The sequence below is a fragment of the Pantherophis guttatus genome, chromosome 6 (assembly GCF_059756535.1).
Source record: "Pantherophis guttatus breed Tessera chromosome 6, ASM5975653v1, whole genome shotgun sequence".
NCBI classification, from domain to species: Eukaryota; Metazoa; Chordata; class Lepidosauria; order Squamata; family Colubridae; genus Pantherophis; species Pantherophis guttatus.
The window spans coordinates 33,526,651-33,542,247 of NC_142068.1; the positions used below are offsets into that span (position 1 = coordinate 33,526,651).

Sequence of the window (15,597 nt, forward strand, 5' to 3'; positions counted from 1 at the left end):
ATATTACTGTTTCTAAATGTGTTATTGCAGTATGCTGTTTTGATAATCTTCAAAAGCACATGAAGTTTGAGTAAAGATTTGAAATCTGATGCTTTAGATCTTTGTTTGTTTCTTAGTTTTACCTAGTTGTATCTTACACCTTAGTGCAGACACGTAGCATGCTGATAGAAAAGCATGAGACATATGCAAATAAATTGCAATGATCCAGAAAAATGCAGTAGATTTTTTCTGCAATTAAGGCATTTGCTGGTAGATGATACATGACAAAGACTTTTTATTATTTGTTAATTCCCCAAGTGTCAATAAAGGCTCTTGCTTCATTAGAGTCCTCTATCATTAAGAAACAGTGCAGTGCTAATGACCATCTTTTGCTCCCCCAAAAGACTAAATTTTGGAATTCTGTTTATGAAAAACCCTTCTTTTACAAAACACATTATCACCATTTATTAAATACTTCATTCTTGCAAATGTAACAGTACATTAACAAACATTTAAGATACGCAGCCACTTAATACTTTAACTCATGTATGAATAAAAAGTGTCTCCACTAAACAGGAGGAAAAAAAAGATTTTGTCTTGTTGAGGAAGGCAAAAAGATTAAAAGATCAAAATACTTTATCAAAAATTGCAGAATTTGAGCCAATATCTGCTTTACTGGATTAGTAAAATAATTTAGCAGCTGAAATTTGCACCAAGAGTTACAAAACTTTATTCCTCAAAATCTATTCTGACCTTTAGTAAGGTAAAGGTAAGGTTCCCCTTGCACACATGTGCTAGTCGTTCTTGACAGGGGGTTGCTCATCTCAGTTTCAAAGCTGAAGAGCCAGCGCTGTCCGAAGACGTCTTCGTGGTCATGTGGCCGGCATGACTAAACACCAAAGGCGCACGGAACGCTGTTACCTTCCCACCAAAGGTGGTCCCTATTTTTCTACTTGTGTTTTTTACGTACTTTCGAACTGCTAGGTTGGTAGAAGCTGGGACAAGTAACAGGAGCTCATCCCATTATGCGACACTAGGGATTTGAACCACTGAACTGCCGTCATTTCAATCGACAAACTCAGTGTCTTAGCTACTGAGCCACCGTGTCCCTTCAACCTTTAGTACCTGGTTATAATTAACCCTGAAATATCTGGAAAGATGACAGCAATACCTTTTTTAACCTGGCTTTTTCCAAGTATGCTAGACTATAGCTTCCATATCTATTATGCATTTTGACTGGGGAGCTGACGTTTATAGTCTGCTATTTTTGGTAGCAATATGTTTGGAAAGACTGTTGTACATGTAAAGCTACAATCTACACAATATAAAATTGACATTCAGGTTTCATATGCAAATTAATAGTAATATTTTTTTAAAATCCAGGTATGCAGTTTGATATTTGAAAACGTTCTTAGCAAACATCCCCACTCAAAAAAAACCCCACAAGATTCAAATGGTTTCAAGTCAAACATGCAAAATGTGAATATTATATAATTTATCTAGCTGATTTTTTTTTTTTCTTTACAGTGACAAGGTGCAGGCTGTCTGTTACCTCCAGCTCACACGACAACTGGTTTCTTGTTCTGCAGATGGAGGGATCACAGTCTGGAATATGGATATTAGTAGAGAAGAGGTAGGAACAAAACTAAAACTTTTTATTTGTTTATATCAAAAGGACAGGTAATATCCCCTAATTATAACATTCCTGTATTCTGTTAGCTCACAGCTAATTAGTCAAATTTGGCAATTAACCAGGAAAGGCATACTGTAGTGATAATTTTGGAAAATAAAGTGGGAATGAGAAAAATGACTCAAGTATACTGTCCTTTGGGGAAGCAAGTTTTATAAAGCACTCTGACTTCCAAGGATACTGCTGTAATTGCCTTTATCTGTGAAGAGCCTTGATAGTACAGTGGTCTGCGCACCCTGTTATTAACACAGCTGCCTGCAATTTACTGCTGGTTCGAATCTCTCCAAGGCTCAAGGTTGACTCAGCCTTCCATCCTTTCTAAGGTAGGTGAAATGAGGACCCAGTTTGTGGGGGCAATAAGATGACTTTGTATAAATATACAAAAGTATGAAGGCTATTGCTTAACGCATTGTAAGCCGCCCTGACTCTCTGGAGAAGAAAACATATAAATAAATAAACAAAAACAAAAAAACTGTACGCTTTATCTATTTCTAATTGTATCTAAACAAAAAAGGTATACTTTAATTCCACTTACATTTTTAAAGCCGGGAAGTTCTTTATTTTTTCAGAATGACATACTTAAGTGTTTCTGACAACTCTTTTTTTCCAGGCCCCACAGTGGTTAGAAAGTGATTCTTGTCAGAAATGTGAACAGCCATTTTTCTGGAATATAAAGCAGATGTGGGATACAAAAACTCTGGGTCTGAGGCAGGTAAGAAACCAGCAGTGTTTTATTTATAACTATATGAAAGCTAAAGAAGTTAATAATTAGGATGTATTTTTTTTGAAATAGTTCTTGGCTCCCATGCATACTTCCTTGTCATCTTTCATGGCCTTTCAGAGCAACATAGCTCTTCTGGATTTTAAGTTAACCTTTCTCCAACCTAGATATATTGGAAGTTTCAGAAGTCTCAACAAGTAGGGCTTCATCGTGCTAGTGGAAGCACTAAAAACTGCACTCCTGAATGGGATAAATTAGGTAATTTCTTTATGCATCTGTGCACAAATTAGTGGTCTGTATTAGATTTGCCTAGATCAGGTTATGTGCAGATCTGTAATGTTCATTATGATTTTGCTTATTAACTGAGATTTTTATCTGGAATAGATTTAGGCTGCTGTCTTTAGGAGATCAACCAGGATAGGCCTACAGAGATATTAGGCTTCTTTGATGAAAGTTCACTGAATGCACAGTTGAAGTCATTTGGCTGAAAACATGAGAATTTGATTGCTTCCTTCTTAATATTTGGCTTAATTTGGAATATATTTCTGATTGCTTCTCATTTTCATTTCCATTATCCAGCATCACTGTAGGAAATGTGGTCAAGCAGTATGTGGCAAATGCAGCACGAAACGCTCCAGCTATCCCATAATGGGCTTTGAATTCCAAGTCCGGGTTTGTGACTCTTGTTTTGAGTCTATCAAAGATGAAGAGTGAGTACTATAGCTTAGAAGACTATGACTTACTGCCCTTTAGTTTTAAGTCTGAGATTTGAGGCCAAAATAGTACATATGTTAGATAGGAACTATAGATATCATTCCTTTCATAAGATTTTTTTTATTCATTTTCTTTAAAGTTAACATATGTAGAAAATAAAATCAGTTGCACAGTTACGTTTTACTATCTGCTAGTTCATTTCTAGTAATATATCCAGTACTATTATAATACAACAAAGGAAAAATAGATTTTCTTAATTTCTTTCCAAGAACTATTATTTATTTGTAAACATAGTCCTAGAGAAATAACCATACGTCAAATATACCATAGGAAGAGTCATCTCCATTCACAATGATTTCTAATCCAAAACTGGAATAATAAAACCAGTTATAACGAGATGGATGGGATGCTTTCCCAAAGAATGGAAGATGTAATTTAAAGGTTTTGTTCCCACAGTCTCTATAGATGAAAGTCCTTTAGGTTATAACCAGGGGTGGGTTCTACTTACCTTTACTACCGGTTCACAGCGGGGCCGCATGCTCCCGTGCATGCGCAGAAGCGTTTTGATGATGTCGGGGTCGGTGGACGCAGCCTCCTGCCGGTTTTACTACCGGTTCTATAGAACAGGTGCAAACTGGGGCAACCCACCACTGGTTATAACCCATTCTCCCAGTTCTTACTGAACAGGCAGAAACCATTATGAATAGGTGATCTGACATTATCTGAGTCCCAAACCACGTAAGAGCTTATAAATAACAATCAGCAGCTCAAACTGCTTTCAGTTCATTAATGAATTCAAATCCTGTAGAAAAATGGCTTTTTTTCTAGAAGCAGATCTTAGTTTCTAGGGACAAATCCAAAATTTGATAATATACCAACCTTAATGCAGGGATTGTTAGAAACAAAATTTGTATTTTAAAAAGTTATTTCTGTCATTTCCATTTAGCAAAAGTGAAGGATGAGAAATTTATCAAATTCATATCATAAAATGATAATTTCTACTTCACTGAGTTACAAATGTTCAATCTTCATCATTATTTTGAAGTTATAATATATGTACATATTTTTCAGAATTCCATTAATTGCATTCAAGTTTGCTTTGGATAAGCACGCATAAATCCAAACTATATTGTTCTTTCCATTTTTACAAAGGTATTTTACTATTTAAATAGCTGTTTTGCAGTAGTAGCTCAATTAAAGAAAAAGATGAAGGAATTGAATGCTGTTTTGTTGTAGTTCCAGTACTTTTAGTGTCACATACATTACACTTTCTTTTTCATAATGAGTGTTATACTCCAGCCTGAATCAAAATTAAAACTTTCATTGTTTCGGTCTTGCTTTTTATCCTTTCACGCGTTGACATATTTGTATTGATAAGATGGCTAAAACAAGCATTCTTCTATATCAGGAGGGAGATATTTTTCACAAGCTCTTTATAAATTATCTGTTTTGCAAGCTTCTGTTTTTTTTCTGGCAATCTTCTAATCTAGGAGGAAAACAGCAGAGAGAAAAAATAGGGGACAGAGCAGAAAGAAAGAAATGATCAAAGTTCATGGCATCATTGAAATTGTAGGACCAATCATTATAAAGATTAGGTCCCAGATTATCATTTGCTAAATAAACAGATAATGAGTCAAGAAGCTTGGAGTGTTCATTCATCAGTCAAGATGTACGTGCTATTTACTTTGCCTTGACCCATCCTAGGTGTAGTCCCAAATCCTTGAGCCCTTTAATGATTTCTCATGAAATCTACACCTAGTTTATATTCTAGATATGACTTGCCATTCTTTCATGGCTGTGTGCCTTGCTTCCTGCCTATTAACTTTCAGCCTAGTGATTTGGGGTCTAGAGTTTGATGTAGGTTTAATTAATTACTAGGCAAAAAACGTGATTGGTTTTTAACTTGTTTTTATGTTACTTTTGACTCTAGTAACTGTTTGGACATGTCCATGCAGTTTTTGTAGCAACATTTCAGAACTGGTTTTCTATTGGCTTATTTTCTACCTCTCTTTTTTCCCCTTCTGTACAATTATGTCCAATTCAGAGAGGCTGCCTGGACAGATCCCTGCAGTTCTCTTGGCAAGGTTTTTCAGAAATGGTTTGTCATTACCTAGGACTGAAAGAAAGTGACTGGTTCAATGTCACCTGGCTGGCTTCAAACTAGCTTTAACCAAATAGTTGGAAGCTCTAGGACCTCTAATAATACTTTTGCTCATATCAGCTTTGGCTAGATAGCCAGGATATTAGATGGTAGTTTTTATATAGCAACATTAAAAAAAATATATTTACAAATTACATAGAATGATCTGGGAGAAAACTTATATGGCTACTAAAAGTCAATCCTGACTTGATGGTGTACAATCAGTCAGTCAGTCAATCAATCAATCAATCAATCAACATAGAAGCAAAGTCCTTGTGTTCTTCTTTCTTCTTTCTTCTTGATACATGATTATCAATCTGTGGGACAGATGATTTATAAAACACTCTAGCTCTGTTTCTTCTATTTTTCCTGTCGAATGTTTCAGTTTCACTGCTGCATTCTGTTTCTTTAACCGCCAACCTTCTTTTGGTTTATGTAGTTAAACCTTAATTTCCCAAGCGAAACTGAGAATCAATGTACAGACTTTCCCAAGCACCAGTTTGAATTCCTGATTGAGTAATACTGGTTCTATTTCTCCATCTTTTTTTTTTTTTTACTTTTTTGCTGTGTTCCTGTTTTCTGTTTGTGATAGCACAATTACCTATGATAACAAAAATCTTTCTTCACCCCATGTTGCCACATTGTCAGTCTATAAGTAAATAGACTTGAGATGTCATTAAGTAGTCTGGTTTCCCCTTGAGCCAGTACTCTATAGTTTCAAGTCAAAATCTGTAATGCTTTGTCATGCATTAACTTGGAGGTAAGGTCATCAGACCTATTATGAGTATCAGGGGAAGTATGTTACGTGACCGTTGAACATGTAAAGCTTTCTAAGTAGTTTCAGGCAAATATTTATCTTCCATTGTTAACTTTGCCATTTGCATTTTGTTTCCTGAGTTCCTTCATACCTGCTACCAGTAATTTTCGACATAGTTTATCTCCAAAAAAGGAATTTTTTGCCCCTTCCAAAGTACTCTGATTTTTATTTTTACCTTTGATTGCAGATATCCTTGTTTTTCCTAATCACACATTGATAGTAATTTTATTTTTAAAATATATAATTAAAAATATAAAACTAATATAAACTAAGAGAGAATAAAACATATAAAGTTGGAAAATTGAAAAGAAAAATTAAAAGTATGGTAAATAAAAATAAAATAAATTAATTAATTATTATTAATAATAATAATAATAATAATAATAATAATAATAATAATAATAATAATAATAATTCACTGGAAATTGTGCCAGAAGTTTGGATTTGAGTACAGCAAAAACCACTGGGAACATCAGGTTGAGAAAGTTTTAGAGAATGAGAAACTCAAGATCTTGTGGGACTTTAGGCTTCAGACTGACAGGCACTTGGTCCACAACACACCTGACATAACAATAGTTGAAAAGAAAAAAGTATGGTTCATTGACATTGCAATACCTGGTGATGCACGAATTGAAGATAAGCAGCAAGAAAAAATCACAAAGTACCGGGACTTACAAATTGAAGTTGAGCAACTGTGGAAAAAGAAATCGTGTGTTGTCCTGATTGTAATTGGAGCCCTCGGAGCAACACCCAAAGGGCTACCCCACTATTTAGAAATTCTAAATTTGCCGGACTTGAACATTTTGACTCTACAAAAAACCACCTTACTCGGAACAGCTTACATCCTCCGACGATACCTTAACAGTTCCTAGGTCCTTGGTTAGGACTCGAGCTGCTGAGCTATTAACCAGCCTCAAAGGCTGTGAATCTCACTAAAGATTAACCAATAAATAATAATAATTATTATTATTATTATTATTATTATTATTATTATTATTATTATTATTATTATTTTATTTCTATACCACCCTTCTCCCGAAGGACTCAGGGCAGTGTACAGCCTATTAAAAACACAAAAATATACAGACATCAATTAAAAATAATTAAAATTATTAAATAATTTCGGCCCAAATTAAAACCCAAAAATTTAAAACACCCAATTTAAAATCATTTACATTGATAGCCCGGCCTGGTGGAACAGCAGGGTCTTGAGGGCACAGCGAAATACACGGAGGTCGGAGATCTTGTGCAATTCCAGGGGCAGTTCATTCCACAGGAGCTCCCACAGAGAAGGCCCTCCCCCTGGGTGTCACCAGCCGACATACCTTGGCCGATGGTACCCTGAGGAGCCCCTTTCTGTGGGAGTGGACTGGCCGGTGGGAGGCTACTGATGGCAGAAGTCGGTCTCGAATGTACCCGGGTCCTAAACCATGGAGCGCTTTAAAGGTGGTGACCAACACCTTTAATCGCACCCGGAAGACCACTGGGAGCCAGTGCAGCTTGCGCAGGAGAGGTGTCACATGGGCACAATGAGTCGCGCCCATAACCACCTGGGCGGCCACATTCTGGACCAGTTGGAGCCTCCGAGTGCTCTTCAAGGGGAGCCCCATGTAGAGAGCATTACAGTAGTATAAATACAGTAGTAATAGACAGTACAGTAGTAAAGAAATGATTCCTTCCTTTATCACAGCAAGTGTCAACAATTTTAGTAACTCATCATCAAATACAACAAGTGATCTCTTTTTCACATCCTTCCCCAAAAATCATGAGGTTTGTTGAATTAGTATTATTTTGTACCAGCTCATGGATGGATAACAAAATAACTCAGCTATAGAAACAATGCAATAGTAGGGAAGTACCCCTTAAATTAAAGGTTAAAATCAGTGCTAGGAGGAAAGCATGTTAACTAATCATTTTTTTCTTGCAACAGTGTGAATTCTGTATGGAAAACACTATGCTTTCCTGTCATAATATTGTTAATTTGTTAATATCTTTAATATCTGTCCAATTTAAGCAAAGAACATGCCTGCTTTAATTCTTTCCCATTGCTTAACTGCTCTCCCTTGTAAGAATACTGAATGCTATCTATTTCCTAAAGCAGCAGGTCAGAGCATCCATTCCTGAAACAGAAAAATCAGTGTTAATTAGATAGATCTTCTGTGTTTGCATTATAACTTCAAAATGATGTTTTAAATTAGTTCTTGCCTCTGTGTGTGTATTTGTTTATGTAAGCGTGTGCACAATATTGCCAACGTGTTAGAACAGAGTCTTCAGCAAATATAAATGGCCTGGCATGTAGATTTGTTAGTATCTTAATGTTGAGATTTGATTGTTATTTTTCTAAATCCTTTATTACATGCTTGCATAGTTCAGATTCAACATGATCTTTCATTAAATGGCTGATTCTTCAAATATAATTATGAGGTAGATGGGCAGTTTCTAAATTTGATATTTAAATAAATAAAATAATTCAAATGATTAAATTGGTCTTGAGCTCGACATATTTGTTTTTAAGAAGCCTTACTTTGCATCGGTGTTTTTTTATTGCTGTCTTTTGATCCCTGAATTAAATAGATCTGAAAAGTTGCTGTAACTTAAATCCACTTTTCTCTCTCTTCCAGTCGCACTTCCTTGGCAACTTTTCATGAAGGAAAACACAACATATGCCATATGTCCATGGATATTTCAAGAGGACTTATGGTGACATGTGGAAGTGATCGTGTAGTAAAGGTAAGCTATTCTTTTGTTAATTACATAAAATACATTTCATACTAGCTGTGCTTTATCGTCCTCCAGTGCTCTTTATCTTAATTTTCAAGAACAGCAAATGGAAGGAAGGAAAGAGGGAAAATAATCTTTATGTTTAGGTTGGAAGGTTACATATGTTCTCAAGTTGAAGCCTGGGTTTTTTTCGTCATTTCTAAATCCAACCACTTTCAGGCTACACACTGTAAGAAAACAATTGTAAAATTTCATTTTAGAACATTTGTATATATTAAGTATATATTTGTATATGTTAAGAATGCACTCTTTGAGTGGCATGGTGGCTAGAGATGAAGATGCTCGCTTCGCACTAGGGAGGCTGACAGTTCCATCCTAGGCAGCGACAGATGTGTCGCGCACCTCGGTCGCTCGGGGAGACATGCAACTTGCTCTCCTCCCCAAGACACTGGCCTAGCCCGGCTGTGGCCAGCGCTACTGCTGTTGCAGTAGCCTCCTCCTCCTAGAGCTCATTACGATGCAGAGTATTGGTCTCAGCCGGGCAGGCCACTGTCCAGTGAGAGTGAGAGCAAATCGCACGTCTCCCCGAGGGACTGAGGTGCGCGCAGGACCAACAAGGGCAAGAAGAAGCAGCCGCAAGATAAGGCAAGTACAGGGGCACTTCGCTCCCTCCCTGGAAAAGTGTTTCTGTTCAGCTTAAGATAATCATATCAAAAGCCATTAATGTTACAAGAAATAACTTTATAGACTCCAAAGGATTTACACAGCAACAATATAAGATGATGGGCAGATCCCAAGGAAGTATTGATCAGTAAATAATTTGGGCAACACAATAGTACTGTTAAATCAAGTTGTACAAATAAACTAAACTTTCATTGAGAAAACTGAAATCAGAAAACTTAAAACCTAGTACAACTACCGTAAGTAAACATTTACCTGTCTTTAACTGAGTGACAATTCCATGAATCTGAAGTTTTTAACCCAACTTTATTTGTACTTCCTTTCTGTTTTCTGAAAATTACCAGATTTAATCTGAAAGGATAATAATTTTCCTTCTCACTACGCAGGATGTATATTTATTTCTGTTGGAAAATTTTTTTCCTCACTTTCAATAGAACAGAGACTTTTTTACATATATCGGTTGAAGACAAGCTCATTTTTCATGTTTGAAAAAAAAATGTTGATTGTCTGTTTTGCGGGGAGAGGTTGGAAGGAGATTTACGCTCACAAAATCATAGTAATAAATTTTTATTAAAATAATAAAACAGAAGATGATTTGGTTCTAGGAACCAAAAATATGGAAAGTTTTTTTGGTTCCTAGAACCATTATTAGATATTATTTTAAAAAACAAGGAAGAAAGGGAATAAAACAAAAGCCTTAAATATTAACTAAATGTAACAGCCTGTGAATTTTATTGCTCATATATAGTCTTAAAACAGTGCAGTAAAACATGGACTTTTGACTTTTTTTGGGGGAGTGGGTGAATATGGCTGTTACATGTTTTTTATAATATGAAACGTCTGCCTGCATTTGATAAATGATATTAAATTTCTAATAATTTAAAAGTCCTTCTGCCAAGCTTTTATAAATTTGGGAGGAAGTAGAGAAAGTTTCATTTAAACACAATGCTTGACGCATTGTAAGCTGCCCTGAGTCTCCGGAGAAGGACGGCATATAAATCAAATTAAAAAAAAAAAAAAACCCACATCTTGTTGGCAATTGGAGGATGGACTGCATTTATATGGCAGCATGGTGAAGCTGATGCACATTAGTGATTATCCTGTCTGCTATCACCATCAATTTTATGGCATTGGGGAATGTCAGGATTATAGAAGGGTGGATTGTTTCATATTCTCCTCATTCACTCTATTTTCTTTCCCTATTTAGGTATTTTATGAACATTGGGTAAAAACAGAGCTGTTTTAATACATAGCATATATCTTTTATGGCTTATGAAACACCACATTTTTCTACACAACCTGAGCTTGAAATTTGAATTTATGTTCCACAATCAGAGTCAATACAGATTGCCTTACAAATAAAGGCAAATATATGTGTTCCAGGATAATGTTGCATGATCCAATCTGAGTTGGTCGCCAGAATCAGAGATTTAGTCTTCTAAGTTTTCGTACTTGTGCTGGACCCCACATATTCTGGTGAGAGAGAAGTTCTCTGAAGATGGGCTCCAGCAAGAGTTTAAAAGCTCTGAAAATTAAACTTCTGGTCCCGGTGACCAACACAGCTAATCATAGTTTAGCTATATACATTGCATATTGCTTATTTGCTGAGATATTCTATTTCCTATTTTATTCTACTGTAATGAGCTATCTTTGAGTCCCTTATAGAAGTATACACATGAGAGAAGGTAAGATTTAAATGTTTTGAAGTGGCAAAGTTGTCTTGACCTACACTTACATAATGTAGCTATCATCATGCAAAATATATAATAAACATTTAGAAATTTTAAAAATGCTTGTTCAGAATGTGCATCATGTGTTTTTTTTATATCTCATTTTTTTAGATTTGGGACATGACACCAGTAGTGGGTTGTAGCCTTGCAACTGGATATACTTCCCGTTGATCTGCATTTTTCAGAAAAGTATACTGTATGCATCAAATGGATATATTCCTTCTCATATTACTGCCACACGTGCCAGCTGCTTGATTTTGAGAATATCATTTTCCTAAGATGGACATTTTTGTTTCGTGGGACAGAATCCTTGTTTAGAGTTTACGAAGAATGGTGGAAGGTACCAGGTACAAGTTGATAGCCTGTGGAATGAACACTAGGAAGATTTACATACAACAAAATATCCGGCCTAGGAAGACCTCTCATAGCTTGATTTACTTGTAGCATTCAGTGTGCTTTCTCTGCTGAAATGATATTGTACTGTGGCTAAGGGTTAAAATGAGTACAGTATACTGTAGTGACAACAAAACATTCAAAATAGCAGTAACGTATTCTTTGTAAACTGTCCCTGTAGACTAGTTTTGTCTTATGAATAGTCACTGTGAAAAATGACTCACAGATTTTGAATATAACTTTGCCAGCAGGAGGGGGGAAAATTCCTTCTCAGCAGCATTGCAATAGGAGCGGGAGTATTGATAGTGTTTTGGACTGTTTTGTTTCTCTGTTACATTTAATGTTGTTCCAGTTTTAAATTGTCTACTGAGGAAGGGGTGGGTAGATTGTTGGCAAAACACTAAAATGGTTTCAGTAATGGCTGAAGCTAAATGAGGGATTGAAATCATACTTTTTGTATGTAGTAAAATGGTACAGTTGAGGCTTGGTGAAATAGACAGTAAAGGTTTGTTGAACAGAAACCCAATTAGTGATGTACAGGTATCAAGTTTCTCTAAAGCCAGTTCCAAATCAGATTTTTAATTCAATTTCAGCAATAACTAGCATTGTACCAGAAAAGCTTGCATGCGGACTGCTGCAAGTAAAAATGGTAGGAATAGGTAAATTTAATAGATAGATAGATAGATAGATAGATAGATAGATAGATAGATAGATAGATAGATAGAATAATGGGGGGAACTGTGTACATTAAAATTTGTCATTTTGAAAATGAAAGTATCTTGTTATAATACAGAATTTTAACGAGAAATTTCAGGTTGCTGCTCTTTTCATGTTGAAGGTTAAATTGTGTGACTAAATGTAGCTTTATAAAATGTGGTGTAGAATCATCAACATCAATGAAGTTAAATGCTAATTAAAACGTATGGGAAACATTCATTTCAATGTGTTGCACAAATAGACTGTTCAATCTGCCCTCAAATTAAAACAATTGTTTTGTATGCAAATAGTGTAATTAGACACTTCTTTTAAGGGATATTTAAAAGTAAGTGAAAAAATTGCTTTTCCATCTTTCTCAAGGAAAATTGTTTTATGTTAATCATGAACCTATACCATCATGTTAAAATGTAAGCCTCAAAGAATCCTTTTTTAAAAAAGTCTTCCTTAGGGCAATACATATGAGGAATGCAATTATATAACCTGAGGGATTAGTGTTGGAAAGTCATATAAAATGGGTATAATCAATGCTATTGTTATTGAATTATTGCTCCTAAACCTCTTATTTGATACTAATTTTGATGAAGGAACAAAGATAAAAAAGAAAGGAAGAACCAAACATTTCAGCAATATCACTATACAAATAAGGTAAATCATTAAAAAATGGTTTTGTTAGAATGGTTACATTATTCTACTTATCTGCCTTATTATTCTGTATAAAAAGGAGAACTTTAACTTGTTTGAATTAAACCAGAATTAATAATTTCACCTCAGTGTCCTACCTACAATGAAATGTACATCTGGGTTAGGAAAAGCATCACCTTACACAAAAGCATTTGTAGTTTTCCTCTCAACCCTCTTAATATCCTCTTAAACTTGGGATAACCTGCTGTCGCCAGAGAACAATATTCTCAGGTCTCAATATTTCTACATATAGAGAAGGCCACTTACTGTTTTCACTTATTGTACAAATTGCACAAAAATACATTGAAAGATTTGGCAAATTTATTCCAGGACTGAAGAATATTTTGCTGATTGGGGATAAGGTAGATAGTAATATTAAAGTGGAAGAAACACAAAGAAATGTTGGCAAAACACTATATTGTTTTTATATCCAGTGTTGAAGTTCTTCTGATAAGATAGAGACCTGTAAAAACTCTTATTGCTTGCTTTGGAAATAAAATACTTTTGTTTGTGGGGAAGAGAATAAGGATCATGTTGTACATGGTAAGAAAATTGGCCCTGTATTCTAAATGTGCAATCATTCAGATTTGACTTATATACTATGTTTTCCCCCCCTGAATCCTTTCTTCATGGGGGAACCATGAAAAATACTAATGTATTTTTGTCTGATGACTGTATTCTCGTGAAACATTGTATCTTTCATTATCTGAAAAACTGTTATTACTGTTTGTTGTTATTACTCTTTTTTGTCTTAAAAAATGAAAAAAAAAAGGTTTGACTATTGTATAATAAAAATATTTCCTGTAAATTTTGCTTCTTTATTTATGACCTGTGGAGCCTTTACTGTACAGTATGTGTACCAAGTGTTCTACTAAATGAGTAACGGAAAAAAATAATTAAAGAAATTCAGAAATTGTAAAAATTTCCTAATTTAAGAAACTTATGTTATTCTGGAATTTGGATGAGACTTGAAAGTTGTATGATTAAGCAATGGCAGGAAATCAAGTCCTTCAAACTATTGGCTGACATCTGGGATACTTCCATGCTAGGCAAAAGGAATAGCAAGAATATCTATGTGTAGGTTCCATTTAACAATGAAAAAAAGGAGCTGATGAGGAAGAAAAATATATAGCGGATAATAAATTGCAGCCATAAAGGAGAACTTGGGAGACATGCAAATTGAAACCTGACAAGTCTAGAAGCACACAACCATTATAATAAATATTTATTAGATTTATAAGATTGCCAGCCAGAAATACTAGAGGCAGCTAGAGGATGTTCCCTCAAACAGAATTCGCAATAGCTCTTCATTCCTGTTTTTACCATACCTTTCACAGTTTTCCTATTAACCTAATCTGATCTCACAGGAACTTTGGAGGAGTGGTCAGAAGTCCATCCAAGGCTTTGTGAGGACAAATGCAGTCCTGTGCTTTAGACTGCATTCATCCTAATTTAAATTGACTCATTCTCTACACGGACAGCTGAATAGGAGTAGGAGGGAGTTTTTGTACAAATCGAAACAAGCATTTTCATTTGTTTTGGAATTAAATGGGACTATTTTCTTCCAGACAAAAAAGGTTTGAGAAGAAGAAAGGGACAAATATAAAGAATATAAGTGACTGGGCGAAGGCCCTAGGTAGATCAGGGCGGCTGTTCAGAGGGGAAGGTATACTGGGCCTTTGATAGTGGCCAAGGACAGGGAGGAAAGAAGACATTTGGAAGGTAGGGGTGGATTCATGGGAGTTGTGCTGCTGGGACATGGACAGTGATGACAGCTGAAAACAAGAAAGACATTGGGAAGATGGTAGGGAAAATAATGGGATACTGCACTGGGAGATGTTGAGGGAACTCCAAAACATAGGTGGCAAGATTTTTTTTCCCATTCCAAACCCATATCAGCAAACGTTCCAGGTTTGAGTTCTGCCAAACTCTAAAGCAACCAAACAGACTAAAAACAGGAGAATCTCCAGCTATGATTTTGTTTCAGGACAGAAGCAAAGTATTTTCCCCATCAGATGCGGTTCCCTAATAGATACTTCCTTTTAGATTATTATATGGCATGTAAGGAGTGGTTGGAATTTATGGCCTGAATGACCCTCCCCCGCTTCAACTATTTGATTAGGAGCCTAAGTAAATAGAAAATTTGCCTGCCACAAAGCACCAGCTCCTTTTTATTTTTCAGAATGAATTTGGGCCCCAGAGTTATCACAGGCGTTCTTAAACAAAAATAAAACCGGTGGTTGAAATTCCATGCTTTGTCTGAAAATGGGTGCAACTAACTGAAAAGTATGCAGAGAGGGGTGGGGAGATAAGCTAAAATAGCTGTGCCCATTCTGTGAAATGGACTAATCTGACAAGTTTGTATGCTTTGTATTAAGTAGCAAATATTTTATTTAACCTCTCAAAGTTTCAAATGTGCCCACCAGCCAAAAGGTTGCTTAGTAATGCTGTAGTTTCAGCTATTTTTAAAATGAAAGGAATGAAAAAGAACACTTTCAAGTAGGAAATCCAGTTCAACTAGAATATCTGGATTTGTGACCAGTTTGTGGCATGGCTTTAAAAGCATAACATCTAATTTAAAGCAAAGCCTTTTACCTTAAGAGGCTTGGCCAC

At 35.6% G+C, this 15,597-nt stretch overlaps 1 protein-coding gene across 1 annotated transcript in view; it reads left to right on the top strand.

The window, feature by feature from the left end:
• The window catches only part of WDFY1 (WD repeat and FYVE domain containing 1), a 28,382-nt gene extending 14,590 nt beyond the window's left edge, over positions 1-13,792 (top strand). Inside the window, exons 8-12 of the mRNA XM_034439407.2 lie at positions 1,507-1,612; positions 2,280-2,381; positions 2,970-3,100; positions 8,683-8,791; positions 11,305-13,792. Coding sequence (XP_034295298.1) covers positions 1,507-1,612; positions 2,280-2,381; positions 2,970-3,100; positions 8,683-8,791; positions 11,305-11,364 — 508 coding nt within the window. The 3' untranslated portion in view covers positions 11,365-13,792. The remainder of the gene's footprint in view (positions 1-1,506; positions 1,613-2,279; positions 2,382-2,969; positions 3,101-8,682; positions 8,792-11,304) is intronic.
• The last annotated feature ends 1,805 nt before the right edge of the window (positions 13,793-15,597 follow it).